Raw genomic sequence first — 19,020 nt, 5'->3', positions numbered from 1 at the left:
CACCTTGTCAAGTTTCTCTTTAAGGTCAAACAACACGTTCATATGCTCCTTAGCATCACTTATAGACATCGAGGAAATAACACTTTCTATCCAATTACCCTTCTTAGTAATTTGCTGCCTTAGGGCTGCACGAAAGCTGCGTAAAACGCTCTTTGGCGGCATCTTTACCGAGAGTTTAAGGAACACAAATTTAAACTTGAATGCAATACACTGAAAACTTAATGCAATACTGAATATTTAGTCAAATACAATATACCGAAATATTAGCGAGTGACGTGACTCTGGAACGTAACCAACTCAAGTAATTTCAACACTAAACAAAACTCAAGGCAATTGGACCTCGCAACCAATCCCATCCTCGTCGCCATTTTCGAAAAACAATGTAAGAGAGCAATTTAACATTTAGGTCAAACAAACTTAGTTCTAAAAAAGAACACTTTTAATTTACAATTAAATTAACAATTGTAACTACATTAATAGTGGGGACTGGCGACTAGGATGATCCTGGTACAGCAGTCATAAACGTTGAAAACTTAGCGCGGACGTCCTCTCTCCGTTAGAGAACCTGCATTTCGGCCCGCACTATTGCCCCTTAACTTTCGAAACATCGGAAGGCCCTGTAACCCATTACATAAAACATTGAAAATTTGGAATGCACGGGTTACAATATAAATATGTAAAATATAATAAGTAAATTTCCTAAACAATTTCTTGAAAATTATGAAATGTTACGGAGATATCAATACCTATATCCCCGCTGGAAACCTCAAATTTAATAATGTTCGAACTTAATTTTAGCCCATTATCGTAGATTACAAAAATTTAAGAATTTAAGACTAAACATGAGACCATTCCGATTTTATTGTAAATATGGGTTTGGTTGCAAGACTTTGGTTATGAATAACGTAACTAAAGTTAAAAGTTTACGAAGCAAATGCACCTCACTTATAGCAAACTTTACCTCAACTGTTAGCCAGTCCTTTAGGTCCATAATAAAGTGTTGACGAAGGTAGCGGTGTTGATGGAAGTTAATATTCCACCTCTTGAGTAGTGGATGGTGAAGACGGTGATGAGCATCCCAGAGAGGTTACGTCCAGAGCCACGGTCCCCCAATTAACGTGAGCCAGCCATTGTCACTTGGCTGTAAAAAATTTCTTTTACGGAGCAGACAGCTTGCTTCTGCCTACCCTCTCTCTCCGTCCTCCGTTTTTTTTTTCTTCAGGTCGCTCACTTCCGACGATGGTTTTTCAGCCTTGCGATAAGTGGGGAACAACCTGAACAACCTGCCAAAACTTAAATGACATGGCTCAAGAATGGCTTGTTTCTCCTAAATTGTCCCAAGAGGCAATTCGTATGTTTGCAAGTAAATGCATTTGCTTTTAACTAAGAAACAAACTATTCCCGAGCAGGAGAATTAATTAAATATTTAAAAATTACCACAACCAAACTCATTAATACCAATAATTGCGCATTAATGCGCATTTTTCTACACTCCCACGAGGGGATTCAATTTTCAAAGAAAAATTGAATGGAAAAAATGTATTAGGTTAGATAATCGTCAAACAATTTCTTCACTTTCTCTCTCCCAATCATGGCAGCCCGCCTCTTGGGTTTTTCCTTTCCCACTTCTTCCTTACCCTGTTTACCAACATCTTGTGACTGCGCCTTATCAACAAGTTTATCCTCAAATTCCCTTCTATAAAGCAATGGAATCAAACAGGAAACGTGCCTTTTAGTCTCTTCCCTACTTTTTCCTTTGAGTACAGTTGCACCAGTTACTTCCCCCAAAGAATTAAGTTTTATCTCTTTAACTATACCCATTGGAAAATTAGTAGGTTTAAGCAGGGGTTCTTTAATGAGAACAATGTCTCCAACTTCTAATAGCTTATGATTAACAGGTTGGTACCTACATCGTTTATCAGTCGCTTGGTTCATAAGCTGCACAACAAACTCCTTATTATATACTTCTATTAAACTTTCCCTAGCCTTTCTTAACTTTCTGTGACTGTCCTTCACATGGGCAATGGGAGATATGTCAGGAATCCATGTATCATCTGCCGTAGGTAAAGGATGTAGATGGGGAATAATATTTAGAGAGTTTAATTCGTGTCCTTTCACTAAAATTTCGGGAGTTATAGGAGATGGTACCGGTTCAGTCCCATCATTGCTTCGCAAATATTCTTTGAAGGCAATTGGACGACGATTTACTAAATGTACAATATTTTGAACAGCAAATTCAAAGTCTAAGTAGTCTAGGACCATATTCCTTATAGAACCTTCAATCAGTCTCTTGACCATTTTTACACATGATTCTACTAAAGATCCCAGTTCATTGTGGCCTTTATAGTATTGCTGAAAACTCAACGGTCTTATGTTGTTCTCCCTGAAGTAGGATTGAGTATCCTTATCACTTAAAAAGTTTTCCACAGTTCGAGCACCTGAAGTTAATTGTGAACCTTGGTCACTTAAACAGAGTTCAGGTACCCCAAACTCGAAACAATGCAGCTGAAAGGCTCGCAAAAAGGATGTCACCGAAAGGTCTATACATACCTTAAGATTTATGGCCCTTGACCACAAACAGGTGATACACAATATCCAAACTTTTGATTTCTTACCCATCCAATACAACCAGTAAGGTCCAAAATAATCTATGAATATGTACCTATAAGGTATGGTTGGAGGAGAAACCCTAAATTCCCTATATGGAGACTGGTTTAACTTTATAGTTCTGCCGTTAAATCTGCGGCAGTGAACACAAGCTTTCAAGACTTTCTTTACGGTAGAAAAACTACAAGGAATCCAAAACTGTTTCCTAGCCTCCGACAGGGTAGCATATACACCAGAATGTGCTAACTTTACATGAAATTTCCTAATAATCTCTTCAGTCAATTCACTGTTTTTGGACAAAAGAATGGGGAATTCATTACCATTATCTCTCCACTTGCAAAACTTACTTTTAACCCTTAGTAACCCAGATTTCTTATCAATGAATAAATTCAGCTGACTTACAATGTTGGGTATATCTCTAATTTGAGGGTTTCTTTCTTTGAAATATTTAAAAACTTCAGGAAATTTTTGTCTTTGATCATGCAGAACTATCATCTGCCATGCTTTTACGGAAATTTCATCATTACTGAAAACCTCAAGATGGTCATACTTGCCCAATTTGTTCTTCAATTTCATTTTGATATTGTTTATGAATGTCAGTACATATTTGTAGACAGAAATCATGTGAAGCCAACTGGAACTTTCAACTGCTGTATTAAAGAGATCTCCCATCTCTGGCTCTGTCACAGTCCTTATTTCACACTGGCCCTCTGAAACTTCAAGTACGTTGGTTAAAGGATTTGGGATTGTTATATCCATGCTGTCATCTTCTAGGACATCCTGAATGAAATCAGGTCCTGTGAAGAAATTTGATTTTATCAACCTCTTATAAGACATGGACCTGGTAGTACAATCTGCAGGATTTATTATACCTGTACAAAATTTAAAAGTAACTGGGACAGTCTCACATAAATTCTCGATTCGGTGCAATCTGTTCATGACAAAAATATTTAATTTTCTTAATTTATCAAACTTATTTGTTCGAGAATTTAGCCAACTCAGTGCAACTGCACTATCTGAGAATACTACTAATTTTGTAATGTTAATGGGAGACACATTCTCTGAACCACTAAGTTCCTTATAAATATCAACAACAGTTTCTGTACCCAGTAAAAGAGATTGAAATTCAAGAGAAGGGATGGATTTCAGTTCCAATTGGCGTCCAATTAACCTATTTTTTGAAAGCAGGAAACTTACCTCCTTTGTTCTCAAGTTCTTAAGGAAGAGTACAACTCCATAAATGAGTTTGCTAGAATCACAAAAAGCAATCAGTTGGAAAGTATCATTTCTACGACCAACAAATCTCTTGACTGCAATTTCAGGAACACAATTTACTTGCTTGCAAATATTAATCCACTCTCTTAATTCATCATCCGACAGTCTATCGTCCCATCCAACTTCTTTCTTGCATTGTAGTGAATGCATAAAGAGTCGAGCCCTGTTTAATAATGGACCATAAAATGAGAAAACATCAAAATTGGCTGCAATTGAACTTAAAATCTGTCTTTTGGTTGTTGCATCCCTGTCAAGTACCAGCTTTCTTGTCAAAAGAGTATCGCTGCTTCTGTCCCAAATCAAGCCAAGCAGTTTAACCCTAGGAGGAGTCTTTAACTTGCCGTCATCTATATATTGCTGCAGAGAGTCATCATTAGTTATAAATTGCTGTAATTCAAATTGATAAGGAGAAAATATACTTCCAAGTTTCTCATAGGCCCATTTCAACTTGACAGCATCATTGGTAGTGTAGGCTAGGTTGTCCATATAAGCTAAGTTATACAACTCTTTCTTCAATTCCTTAACATCAATATCATCCCTTGGACCTCTAACATCAAAATCTTAAAAGTGCTAACATTAATAAAGCTGGACTACATGGTAAACCGAATGGAAGCCTACAATGTTTATAAACAACTAAGGAATAGTCTCCTTTAGATACATTTCTATACCAATAAAAGAGTAGCCTACTTTGATCTGAAGGCCCCAACTTAATCATTAGAAAAGCCTTTTAATATCAAAACAAATTAATTTTCATTAAATCTTAACTGTAAAATAGAAGTAGAAATCTTCTTATTCAAACAAGGACCTGCAAAAATTGCTTGATTATGAGATAGTGTTACAGGCTTACTTGGGTCAGATTCACACAAATTAGACAAAAATACATTTCGACATTTTGTCGACTCTCTGTCCATCTTAAACACAGGCATGTGAGGTAGAAAGCTATGATGGGGGTTATCCTCCAAGAATTGCTCTAGATTAGATACTCTCTCTATAATGCCTAGCTGTTCCTGCTCTTTAAAAACCTCATCAATCATTTGTAAAGCATTATCCTTTTTACTAAATTTCTTAAAATTTGATTTTAATATTGCTTTTGACAAACCTTGATTCTTACCAAGCAAATGAGCTACTTTCCCATTCCATAACAGAGGCATAACTAACCTTCCATCACTATCTCTGACTGTATTTTCCAAAGCATATTCTACTACTTTCCTGTTCTCCTCCATGAAGTCTTCGTTATACACGTTAGAATCACTGTTTAAAATAGTTTCTGCCCTTGAGGAAAGAATTTCCTCTGCTGCCTTCTCAAGCTCAGCTTCAACAACCTGACCCTTGTTATTTAACACAGAAATATTAACATAAGCAGGAGACTTAAACTCTTCTACAGAATCCAGGAATAATCCATCTGCATCAAGAATACCATTAACTTCAACGGAACCATCACCAATTATACCAACTTCAGAAGAATGTTTTGTCCTGTCTGGCAATAAAGCAAGATTCTTTTTATATCTTTCAATATCCCCTACTAACATCACTCCTAAGGGCGAATCCAAGTAAACCGAAGGAAAGACTTCAGAACTCCCTCCAAACAGCTCATCCCTCTGCGGTACTAAATGAGAGTTATCATTCCCCACAAGCAATTTAATATTCTCAATTTTGTCCCTAGACAGATGCAAAGTTTTGTCAGCTAATACATAGCCCTTATCCGTAAAGACTCTAGCTATATCAGAAATACCTGGCAATACTAATTTTAAATTAATGGACTTCATGGCGATAGCAGTAAAATAATTTTCATTCAACTTTACCTTATATACTACAGTAGTTAATGGCTTTGAAGAATTAATACCATTTACTACCAAGGAAAAATTAGGATCAACAACCTCAAATTGCATACTTTCAGCCCAAGCTTCCTCCACGAAAGTTACTTGGCTCCCCGAATCCTTTATACCTCTATCCCCAGAGTCATTCAACGAAAAAGAAGGCATAGCAGTTACTGGGTTACAGGAAATTCTCAAAACACCTAAATCAGACCAAGTTAAAGTAGACACAGCAGAGTTTGCGTTTGCTCTCTCGTTAAAATTCCCCTTTACCCCCTGACTACTAGTTTCGTGGTCAGAATCACTCTTAGGGTTAACATTACATTTTGGGTCGTTACGAAGTTTGCAAAGATAGCTGAAATGCCACTTGTTACAATGTCTGCATTTACTGTTAAATTTAAACCTGCAATCTTTAGTTTTATGAGAATCATAAGTACAGTTTGTACAACAATTCAACTGCTTTAGTTTCTCAATCTTACTCTGTGGAGTTACATACACCGAACATTTGAAAATTGGGTGATCAACGTCTCCTTTATCATCTGCCAAACATAAAGAACATTCCTTAGCTTTAGATTTCTCAACGTTACTATCGACAGCAGAAGCTAAACAACTAAAGTTCGACTCTACCTTCGAAAGTACCTTTTTCTGTGCATTATTTCCCTGTCTTCCATTAAATTTCTTAGATATGTTTTTATATCTTTCTAAAGCAGAAAAAATATGCAAATTTATTTGCTGCAACGACGGCTTGTTAGAGCCAGTAATATTCATTAACTGATTCTTGAAACAGTCATTAAGCCCATTCAAATGAAAAATTGCAAAACAATGTTTCGATCTATGTCTAAAGCCTCAAATTGATTACATATAATTCTCATATTACTGATAAAGTCATACGGATCACTCTGATACGTTAGCTTCAACTCTGATAACTGCTTAATAACACTGTATTGTTGAGACAAAGTATCTGCAAACGCTTTCTGCAATAATTCCTTAGCTTCTTCATACGAACGGTTGCTACAGTCTAGAGAATTTACTAGCTTAAGCGAGTCCCCTGATAGCTGTCTCGTAAGAAGGGTGAATTTAACGTGAGTACTAAGATCGTACTTATCTACAGTTGCTTCAAATTCCCTCAAAAACTTTGAAATATCCTCGCCTTCTCTATTACCGAATGTCGGTAAAGGTAATTCAGGTAATTTAAGCTGTGAAACTTCCGGGCGCGAACGATCCGAAATTGACGCCTTAGTCTTTAAGAGAGAAAGACACTTATTCAAACGATCGTCATAAACGAACCAAGTATCCATTTCCTCACTCACTAATTCATCGCCGTCGACGAGATCACCTGCGCTATCCCAAATTTCATTTAAAATCTCTTTATTCACCTTGTCAAGTTTCTCTTTAAGGTCAAACAACACGTTCATATGCTCCTTAGCATCACTTATAGACATCGAGGAAATAACACTTTCTATCCAATTACCCTTCTTAGTAATTTGCTGCCTTAGGGCTGCACGAAAGCTGCGTAAAACGCTCTTTGGCGGCATCTTTACCGAGAGTTTAAGGAACACAAATTTAAACTTGAATGCAATACACTGAAAACTTAATGCAATACTGAATATTTAGTCAAATACAATATACCGAAATATTAGCGAGTGACGTGACTCTGGAACGTAACCAACTCAAGTAATTTCAACACTAAACAAAACTCAAGGCAATTGGACCTCGCAACCAATCCCATCCTCGTCGCCATTTTCGAAAAACAATGTAAGAGAGCAATTTAACATTTAGGTCAAACAAACTTAGTTCTAAAAAAGAACACTTTTAATTTACAATTAAATTAACAATTGTAACTACATTAATAGTGGGGACTGGCGACTAGGATGATCCTGGTACAGCAGTCATAAACGTTGAAAACTTAGCGCGGACGTCCTCTCTCCGTTAGAGAACCTGCATTTCGGCCCGCACTATTGCCCCTTAACTTTCGAAACATCGGAAGGCCCTGTAACCCATTACATAAAACATTGAAAATTTGGAATGCACGGGTTACAATATAAATATGTAAAATATAATAAGTAAATTTCCTAAATTTCTTGAAAATTATGAAATGTTACGGAGATATCAATAGTTATATCCCCGCTGGAAACCTCAAATTTAATAATGTTCGAACTTAATTTTAGCCCATTATCGTAGATTACAAAAATTTAAGAATTTAAGACTAAACATGAGACCATTCCGATTTTATTGTAAATATGGGTTTGGTTGCAAGACTTTGGTTATGAATAACGTAACTAAAGTTAAAAGTTTACAAACAAATGCACCTCACTTATAGCAAACTTTACCTCAACTGTTAGCCAGTCCTTAGGTCCATAATAAAGTGTTGACGAAGGTAGCGGTGTTGATGGAAGTTAATATTCCACCTCTTGAGTAGTGGATGGTGAAGACGGTGATGAGCATCCCAGAGAGGTTACGTCCAGAGCCACGGTCCCCCAATTAACGTGAGCCAGCCATTGTCACTTGGCTGTAAAAAATTTCTTTTACGGAGCAGACAGCTTGCTTCTGCCTACCCTCTCTCTCTGTCCTCCGTTTTTTTTTCTTCAGGTCGCTCACTTCCGACGATGGTTTTTCAGCCTTGCGATAAGTGGGGAACAACCTGAACAACCTGCCAAAACTTAAATGACATGGCTCAAGAATGGCTTGTTTCTCCTAAATTGTCCCAAGAGGCAATTCGTATGTTTGCAAGTAAATGCATTTGCTTTTAACTAAGAAACAAACTATTCCCGAGCAGGAGAATTAATTAAATATTTAAAAATTACCACAACCAAACTCATTAATACCAATAATTGCGCATTAATGCGCATTTTTCTACACTCCCACGAGGGGATTCAATTTTCAAAGAAAAATTGAATGGAAAAAATGTATTAGGTTAGATAATCGTCAAACAATTTCTTCACTTTCTCTCTCCCAATCATGGCAGCCCGCCTCTTGGGTTTTTCCTTTCCCACTTCTTCCTTACCCTGTTTACCAACATCTTGTGACTGCGCCTTATCAACAAGTTTATCCTCAAATTCCCTTCTATAAAGCAATGGAATCAAACAGGAAACGTGCCTTTTAGTCTCTTCCCTACTTTTTCCTTTGAGTACAGTTGCACCAGTTACTTCCCCCAAAGAATTAAGTTTTATCTCTTTAACTATACCCATTGGAAAATTAGTAGGTTTAAGCAGGGGTTCTTTAATGAGAACAATGTCTCCAACTTCTAATAGCTTATGATTAACAGGTTGGTACCTACATCGTTTATCAGTCGCTTGGTTCATAAGCTGCACAACAAACTCCTTATTATATACTTCTATTAAACTTTCCCTAGCCTTTCTTAACTTTCTGTGACTGTCCTTCACATGGGCAATGGGAGATATGTCAGGAATCCATGTATCATCTGCCGTAGGTAAAGGATGTAGATGGGGAATAATATTTAGAGAGTTTAATTCGTGTCCTTTCACTAAAATTTCGGGAGTTATAGGAGATGGTACCGGTTCAGTCCCATCATTGCTTCGCAAATATTCTTTGAAGGCAATTGGACGACGATTTACTAAATGTACAATATTTTGAACAGCAAATTCAAAGTCTAAGTAGTCTAGGACCATATTCCTTATAGAACCTTCAATCAGTCTCTTGACCATTTTTACACATGATTCTACTAAAGATCCCAGTTCATTGTGGCCTTTATAGTATTGCTGAAAACTCAACGGTCTTATGTTGTTCTCCTGAAGTAGGATTGAGTATCCTTATCACTTAAAAAAGTTTTCCACAGTTCGAGCACCTGAAGTTAATTGTGAACCTTGGTCACTTAAACAGAGTTCAGGTACCCCAAACTCGAAACAATGCAGCTGAAAGGCTCGCAAAAGGATGTCACCGAAAGGTCTATACATACCTTAAGATTTATGGCCCTTGACCACAAACAGGTGATACACAATATCCAAACTTTTGATTTCTTACCCATCCAATACAACCAGTAAGGTCCAAAATAATCTATGAATATGTACCTATAAGGTATGGTTGGAGGAGAAACCCTAAATTCCCTATATGGAGACTGGTTTAACTTTATAGTTCTGCCGTTAAATCTGCGGCAGTGAGCACAAGCTTTCAAGACTTTCTTTACGGTAGAAAAACTACAAGGAATCCAAAACTGTTTCCTAGCCTCCGACAGGGTAGCATATACACCAGAATGTTCCAACTTTACATGAAATTTCCTAATAATCTCTTCAGTCAATTCACTGTTTTTGGACAAAAGAATGGGGAATTCATTACCATTATCTCTCCACTTGCAAAACTTACTTTTAACCCTTAGTAACCCAGATTTCTTATCAATGAATAAATTCAGCTGACTTACAATGTTGGGTATATCTCTAATTTGAGGGTTTCTTTCTTTGAAATATTTAAAAACTTCAGAAATTTTTGTCTTTGATCATGCAGAACTATCATCTGCCATGCTTTTACGGAAATTTCATCATTACTGAAAACCTCAAGATGGTCATACTTGCCCAATTTGTTCTTCAATTTCATTTTGATATTGTTTATGAATGTCAGTACATATTTGTAGACAGAAATCATGTGAAGCCAACTGGAACTTTCAACTGCTGTATTAAAGAGATCTCCCATCTCTGGCTCTGTCACAGTCCTTATTTCACACTGGCCCTCTGAAACTTCAAGTACGTTGGTTAAAGGATTTGGGATTGTTATATCCATGCTGTCATCTTCTAGGACACCCTGAAGGAAATCAGGTCCTGTGAAGAAATTTGATTTTATCAACCTCTTATAAGACATGGACCTGGTAGTACAATCTGCAGGATTTATTATACCTGTACAAAATTTAAAAGTAACTGGGACAGTCTCACATAAATTCTCGATTCGGTGCAATCTGTTCATGACAAAATATTTAATTTTCTTAATTTATCAAACTTATTTGTTCGAGAATTTAGCCAACTCAGTGCAACTGCACTATCTGAGAATACTACCAATTTTGTAATGTTAATGGGAGACACATTCTCTGAACCACTAAGTTCCTTATAAATATCAACAACAGTTTCTGTACCCAGTAAAAGAGATTGAAATTCAAGAGAAGGGATGGATTTCAGTTCCAATTGGCGTCCAATTAACCTATTTTTTGAAAGCAGGAAACTTACCTCCTTTGTTCTCAAGTTCTTAGGAAGAGTACAACTCCATAAATGAGTTTGCTAGAATCACAAAAAGCAATCAGTTGGAAAGTATCATTTCTACGACCAACAAATCTCTTGACTGCAATTTCAGGAACACAATTTACTTGCTTGCAAATATTAATCCACTCTCTTAATTCATCATCCGACAGTCTATCGTCCCATCCAACTTCTTTCTTGCATTGTAGTGAATGCATAAAGAGTCGAGCCCTGTTTAATAATGGACCATAAAATGAGAAAACATCAAAATTGGCTGCAATTGAACTTAAAATCTGTCTTTTGGTTGTTGCATCCCTGTCAAGTACCAGCTTTCTTGTCAAAAGAGTATCGCTGCTTCTGTCCCAAATCAAGCCAAGCAGTTTAACCCTAGGAGGAGTCTTTAACTTGCCGTCATCTATATATTGCTGCAGAGAGTCATCATTAGTTATAAATTGCTGTAATTCAAATTGATAAGGAGAAAATATACTTCCAAGTTTCTCATAGGCCCATTTCAACTTGACAGCATCATTGGTAGTGTAGGCTAGGTTGTCCATATAAGCTAAGTTATACAACTCTTTCTTCAATTCCTTAACATCAATATCATCCCCTTGGACCTCTAACATCAAAATCTTAAAAGTGCTAACATTAATAAAGCTGGACTACATGGTAAACCGAATGGAAGCCTACAATGTTTATAAACAACTAAGGAATAGTCTCCTTTAGATACATTTCTATACCAATAAAAGAGTAGCCTACTTTGATCTGAAGGCCCCAACTTAATCATTAGAAAAGCCTTTTTAATATCAAAACAAATTAATTTTTCATTAAATCTTAACTGTAAAATAGAAGTAGAAATCTTCTTATTCAAACAAGGACCTGCAAAAATTGCTTGATTATGAGATAGTGTTACAGGCTTACTTGGGTCAGATTCACACAAATTAGACAAAAATACATTTCGACATTTTGTCGACTCTCTGTCCATCTTAAACACAGGCATGTGAGGTAGAAAGCTATGATGGGGGTTATCCTCCAAGAATTGCTCTAGATTAGATACTCTCTCTATAATGCCTAGCTGTTCCTGCTCTTTAAAAACCTCATCAATCATTTGTAAAGCATTATCCTTTTTACTAAATTTCTTAAAATTTGATTTTAATATTGCTTTTGACAAACCTTGATTCTTACCAAGCAAATGAGCTACTTTCCCATTCCATAACAGAGGCATAACTAACCTTCCATCACTATCTCTGACTGTATTTTCCAAAGCATATTCTACTACTTTCCTGTTCTCCTCCATGAAGTCTTCGTTATACACGTTAGAATCACTGTTTAAAATAGTTTCTGCCCTTGAGGAAAGAATTTCCTCTGCTGCCTTCTCAAGCTCAGCTTCAACAACCTGACCCTTGTTATTTAACACAGAAATATTAACATAAGCAGGAGACTTAAACTCTTCTACAGAATCCAGGAATAATCCATCTGCATCAAGAATACCATTAACTTCAACGGAACCATCACCAATTATACCAACTTCAGAAGAATGTTTTGTCCTGTCTGGCAATAAAGCAAGATTCTTTTTATATCTTTCAATATCCCCTACTAACATCACTCCTAAGGGCGAATCCAAGTAAACCGAAGGAAAGACTTCAGAACTCCCTCCAAACAGCTCATCCCTCTGCGGTACTAAATGAGAGTTATCATTCCCCACAAGCAATTTAATATTCTCAATTTTGTCCCTAGACAGATGCAAAGTTTTGTCAGCTAATACATAGCCCTTATCCGTAAAGACTCTAGCTATATCAGAAATACCTGGCAATACTAATTTTAAATTAATGGACTTCATGGCGATAGCAGTAAAATAATTTTCATTCAACTTTACCTTATATACTACAGTAGTTAATGGCTTTGAAGAATTAATACCATTTACTACCAAGGAAAAAATTAGGATCAACAACCTCAAATTGCATACTTTCAGCCCAAGCTTCCTCCACGAAAGTTACTTGGCTCCCTGAATCCTTTATACCTCTATCCCCAGAGTCATTCAACGAAAAAGAAGGCATAGCAGTTACTGGGTTACAGGAAATTCTCAAAACACCTAAATCAGACCAAGTTAAAGTAGACACAGCAGAGTTTGCGTTTGCTCTCTCGTTAAAATTCCCCTTTACCCCTGACTACTAGTTTCGTGGTCAGAATCACTCTTAGGGTTAACATTACATTTTGGGTCGTTACGAAGTTTGCAAAGATAGCTGAAATGCCACTTGTTACAATGTCTGCATTTACTGTTAAATTTAAACCTGCAATCTTAAGTTTTATGAGAATCATAAGTACAGTTTGTACAACAATTCAACTGCTTTAGTTTCTCAATCTTACTCTGTGGAGTTACATACACCGAACATTTGAAAATTGGGTGATCAACGTCTCCTTTATCATCTGCCAAACATAAAGAACATTCCTTAGCTTTAGATTTCTCAACGTTACTATCGACAGCAGAAGCTAAACAACTAAAGTTCGACTCTACCTTCGAAAGTACCTTTTTCTGTGCATTATTTCCCTGTCTTCCATTAAATTTCTTAGATATGTTTTTATATCTTTCTAAAGCAGAGAAAATATGCAAATTTATTTGCTGCAACGACGGCTTGTTAGAGCCAGTAATATTCATTAACTGATTCTTGAAACAGTCATTAAGCCCATTCCAAATGAAAAATTGCAAAACAATGTTTCGATCTATGTCTAAAGCCTCAAATTGACTACATATAATTCTCATATTACTGATAAAGTCATACGGATCACTCTGATACGTTAGCTTCAACTCTGATAACTGCTTAATAACACTGTATTGTTGAGACAAAGTATCTGCAAACGCTTTCTGCAATAATTCCTTAGCTTCTTCATACGAACGGTTGCTACAGTCTAGAGAATTTACTAGCTTAAGCGAGTCCCCTGATAGCTGTCTCGTAAGAAGGGTGAATTTAACGTGAGTACTAAGATCGTACTTATCTACAGTTGCTTCAAATTCCTCAAAAACTTTGAAATATCCTCGCCTTCTCTATTACCGAATGTCGGTAAAGGTAATTCAGGTAATTTAAGCTGTGAAACTTCCGGGCGCGAACGATCCGAAATTGACGCCTTAGTCTTTAAGAGAAAGACACTTATTCAAACGATCGTCATAAACGAACCAAGTACCCATTTCCTCACTCACTAATTCATCGCCGTCGACGAGATCACCTGCGCTATCCCAAATTTCATTTAAAATCTCTTTATTCACCTTGTCAAGTTTCTCTTTAAGGTCAAACAACACGTTCATATGCTCCTTAGCATCACTTATAGACATCGAGGAAATAACACTTTCTATCCAATTACCCTTCTTAGTAATTTGCTGCCTTAGGGCTGCACGAAAGCTGCGTAAAACGCTCTTTGGCGGCATCTTTACCGAGAGTTTAAGGAACACAAATTTAAACTTGAATGCAATACACTGAAAACTTAATGCAATACTGAATATTTAGTCAAATACAATATACCGAAATATTAGCGAGTGACGTGACTCTGGAACGTAACCAACTCAAGTAATTTCAACACTAAACAAAACTCAAGGCAATTGGACCTCGCAACCAATCCCATCCTCGTCGCCATTTTCGAAAAACAATGTAAGAGAGCAATTTAACATTTAGGTCAAACAAACTTAGTTCTAAAAAAGAACACTTTTAATTTACAATTAAATTAACAATTGTAACTACATTAATAGTGGGGACTGGCGACTAGGATGATCCTGGTACAGCAGTCATAAACGTTGAAAAACTTAGCGCGGACGTCTCTCCGTTAGAGAACCTGCATTTCGGCCCGCACTATTGCCCCTTAATTTTCGAAACATCGGAAGGCCCTGTAACCCATTACATAAAACATTGAAAATTTGGAATGCACGGGTTACAATATAAATATGTAAAATATAATAAGTAAATTTCCTAAATTTCTTGAAAATTATGAAATGTTACGGAGATATCAATAGTTATATCCCCGCTGGAAACCTCAAATTTAATAATGTTCGAACTTAATTTTAGCCCATTATCGTAGATTACAAAAATTTAAGAATTTAAGACTAAACATGAGACCATTCCGATTTTATTGTAAATATGGGTTTGGTTGCAAGACTTTGGTTATGAATAACGTAACTAAAGTTAAAAGTTTACAAACAAATGCACCTCACTTATAGCAAACTTTACCTCAACTGTTAGCCAGTCCTTTAGGTCCATAATAAAGTGTTGACGAAGGTAGCGGTGTTGATGGAAGTTAATATTCCACCTCTTGAGTAGTGGATGGTGAAGACGGTGATGAGCATCCCAGAGAGGTTACGTCCAGAGCCACGGTCCCCCAATTAACGTGAGCCAGCCATTGTCACTTGGCTGTAAAAAATTTCTTTTACGGAGCAGACAGCTTGCTTCTGCCTACCCTCTCTCTCAGTCCTCCGTTTTTTTCACTTCAGGTCGCTCACTTCCGACAATGGTTTTTCAGCCTTGCGATAAGTGGGGAACAACCTGAACAACCTGCCAAAACTTAAATGACATGGCTCAAGAATGGCTTGTTTCTCCTAAATTGTCCCAAGAGGCAATTCGTATGTTTGCAAGTAAATGCATTTGCTTTTAACCAAGAAACAAACTATTCCCGAGCAGGAGAATTAATTAAATATTTAAAAATTACCACAACCAAACTCATTAATACCAATAATTGCGCATTAATGCGCATTTTTTACACTCCCACGAGGGATTCAATTTTCAAAGAAAAATTGAATGGAAAAAATGTATTAGGTTAGATAATCGTCAAACAATTTCTTCACTTTTCTCTCCCAATCATGGCAGCCCGCCTCTTGGGTTTTCCTTTCCCACTTCTTCCTTACCCTGTTTACCAACATCTTGTGACTGCGCCTTATCAACAAGTTTATCCTCAAATTCCCTTCTATAAAGCAATGGAATCAAACAGGAAACGTGCCTTTTAGTCTCTTCCTACTTTTTCCTTTGAGTACAGTTGCACCAGTTACTTCCCCCAAAGAATTAAGTTTTATCTCTTTAACTATACCCATTGGAAAATTAGTAGGTTTAAGCAGGGGTTCTTTAATGAGAACAATGTCTCCAACTTCTAATAGCTTATGATTAACAGGTTGGTACCTACATCGTTTATCAGTCGCTTGGTTCATAAGCTGCACAACAAACTCCTTATTATATACTTCTATTAAACTTTCCCTAGCCTTTCTTAACTTTCTGTGACTGTCCTTCACATGGGCAATGGGAGATATGTCAGGAATCCATGTATCATCTGCCGTAGGTAAAGGATGTAGATGGGGAATAATATTTAGAGAGTTTAATTCGTGTCCTTTCACTAAAATTTCGGGAGTTATGGGAGATGGTACCGGTTCAGTCCCATCATTGCTTCGCAAATATTCTTTGAAGGCAATTGGACGACGATTTACTAAATGTACAATATTTTGAACAGCAAATTCAAAGTCTAAGTAGTCTAGGACCATATTCCTTATAGAACCTTCAATCAGTCTCTTGACCATTTTTACACATGATTCTACTAAAGATCCCAGTTCATTGTGGCCTTTATAGTATTGCTGAAAACTCAACGGTCTTATGTTGTTCTCCCTGAAGTAGGATTGAGTATCCTTATCACTTAAAAAGTTTTCCACAGTTCGAGCACCTGAAGTTAATTGTGAACCTTGGTCACTTAAACAGAGTTCAGGTACCCCAAACTCGAAACAATGCAGCTGAAAGGCTCGCAAAAGTATGTCACCGAAAGGTCTATACATACCTTAAGATTTATGGCCCTTGACCACAAACAGGTGATACACAATATCCAAACTTTTGATTTCTTACCATCCAATACAACCAGTAAGGTCCAAAATAATCTATGAATATGTACCTATAGGTATGGTTGGAGGAGAAACCCTAAATTCCCTATATGGAGACTGGTTTAACTTTATAGTTCTGCCGTTAAATCTGCGGCAGTGAACACAAGCTTTCAAGACTTTTTTTACGGTAGAAAAACTACAAGGAATCCAAAACTGTTTCCTAGCCTCCGACAGGGTAGCATATACACCAGAATGTGCTAACTGTACATGAAATTTCCTAATAATCTCTTCAGTCAATTCACTGTTTTTGGACAAAAGAATGGGGAATTCATTACCATTATCTGGGGAATTCATTACCATTATCTCTCCACTTGCAAAACTTACTTTTAACCCTTAGTAACCCCGATTTCTTATCAATGAATAAATTCAGCTGACTTACAATGTTGGGTGTATCTCTAATTTGAGGGTTTCTTTCTTTGAAATATTTAAAAACTTCAGGAAATTTTTGTCTTTGATCATGCAGAACTATCATCTGCCATGCTTTTACGGAAATTTCATCATTACTGAAAACCTCAAGATGGTCATACTTGCCCAATTTGTTCTTCAATTTCATTTTGATATTGTTTATGAATGTCAGTACATATTTGTAGACAGAAATCATGTGAAGCCAACTGGAACTTTCAACTGCTGTATTAAAGAGATCTCCCATCTCTGGCTCTGTCACAGTCCTTATTTCACACTGGCCCTCTGAAACTTCAAGTACGTTGGTTAAAGGATTTGGGATTGTTATATCCATGCTGTCATCTTCTAGGACATCCTGAAGGAAATCAGGTCCTGTGAAGAAATTTGATTTTATCAACCTCTTATAAGACATGGACCTGGTAGTACAATCTGCAGGATTTATTATACCTGTACAAAATTTAAAAGTAACTGGGACAGTCTCACATAAATTCTCGATTCGGTGCAATCTGTTCATGACAAAAATATTTAATTTTCTTAATTTATCAAACTTATTTGTTCGAGAATTTAGCCAACTCAGTGCAACTGCACTATCTGAGAATACTACCAATTTTGTAATGTTAATGGGAGACACATTCTCTGAACCACTAAGTTCCTTATAAATATCAACAACAGTTTCTGTACCCAGTAAAAGAGATTGAAATTCAAGAGAAGGGATGGATTTCAGTTCCAATTGGCGTCCAATTAACCTATTTTTTGAAAGCAGGAAACTTACCTCCTTTGTTCTCAAGTTCTTAAGGAAGAGTACAACTCCATAAATGAGTTTGCTAGAATCACAAAAAAGCAATCAGTTGGAAAGTATCATTTCTACGACCAACAAATCTCTTGACTGCAATTTCAGGAACACAATTTACTTGCTTGCAAATATTAATCCACTCTCTTAATTCATCATCCGACAGTCTATCGTCCCATCCAACTTCTTTCTTGCATTGTAGTGAATGCATAAAGAGTCGAGCCCTGTTTAATAATGGACCATAAAATGAGAAAACATCAAAATTGGCTGCAATTGAACTTAAAATCTGTCTTTTGGTTGTTGCATCCCTGTCAAGTACCAGCTTTCTTGTCAAAAGAGTATCGCTGCTTCTGTCCCAAATCAAGCCAAGCAGTTTAACCCTAGGAGGAGTCTTTAACTTGCCGTCATCTATATATTGCTGCAGAGAGTCATCATTAGTTATAAATTGCTGTAATTCAAATTGATAAGGAGAAAATATACTTCCAAGTTTCTCATAGGCCCATTTCAACTTGACAGCATCATTGGTAGTGTAGGCTAGGTTGTCCATATAAGCTAAGTTATACAACTCTTTCTTCAATTCCTTAACATCAATATCATCCCCTTGGACCTCTAACATCAAAATCTTAAAAAGTGCTAACATTAATAAAGCTGGACTACATGGTAAACCGAATGGAAGCCTACAATGTTTATAAACAACTAAGGAATAGTCTCCTTTAGATACATTTCTATACCAATAAAAGAGTAGCCTACTTTGATCTGAAGGCCCCAACTTAATCATTAGAAAAGCCTTTTAATATCAAAACAAATTAATTTTTCATTAAATCTTAACTGTAAAATAGAAGTAGAAATCTTCTTATTCAAACAAGGACCTGCAAAAATTGCTTGATTATGAGATAGTGTTACAGGCTTACTTGGGTCAGATTCACAAATTAGACAAAATACATTTCGACATTTTGTCGACTCTCTGTCCATCTTAAACACAGGCATGTGAGGTAGAAAGCTATGATGGGGTTATCCTCCAAGAATTGCTCTAGATTAGATACTCTCTCTATAATGCCTAGC

At 36.6% G+C, this 19,020-nt stretch overlaps 1 protein-coding gene across 2 annotated transcripts; it reads right to left on the bottom strand.

The window, feature by feature from the left end:
* Positions 1-367: 367 nt before the first annotated feature.
* On the bottom strand, positions 368-4,407 carry LOC136829711 (uncharacterized). 2 transcript variants are annotated; one of them, XM_067088511.1, is made up of 2 exons: positions 962-4,407; positions 368-617 (listed from the first exon to the last, which is right to left on the bottom strand). In XM_067088511.1, the coding sequence occupies exon 1, from the start codon at positions 4,366-4,368 to the stop codon at positions 1,543-1,545; it is 2,826 nt and encodes a 941-aa protein (XP_066944612.1). In that variant the 5' UTR covers positions 4,369-4,407; the 3' UTR covers positions 368-617; positions 962-1,542. The 2 variants fall into 2 exon arrangements, with proteins under 2 accessions (XP_066944612.1, XP_066944613.1); XM_067088512.1 differs by having other exon boundaries at positions 968-4,407.
* Between the last annotated feature and the right edge of the window lie 14,613 nt (positions 4,408-19,020).

This window comes from Macrobrachium rosenbergii, chromosome 45 (genome assembly GCF_040412425.1).
Source record: "Macrobrachium rosenbergii isolate ZJJX-2024 chromosome 45, ASM4041242v1, whole genome shotgun sequence".
NCBI classification, from domain to species: domain Eukaryota; kingdom Metazoa; phylum Arthropoda; class Malacostraca; order Decapoda; family Palaemonidae; genus Macrobrachium; species Macrobrachium rosenbergii.
The sequence above is the reverse complement of the archived record's forward strand: the minus strand, read 5'-3'. Positions and strand labels throughout refer to the sequence as shown.

Coding starts and splice junctions, on each gene's coding strand:
- LOC136829711 (XM_067088511.1), bottom strand. CDS start 4,368: ATGGACAACCTAGCCTACACTACCAATGATGCTGTCAAGTTGAAATGG.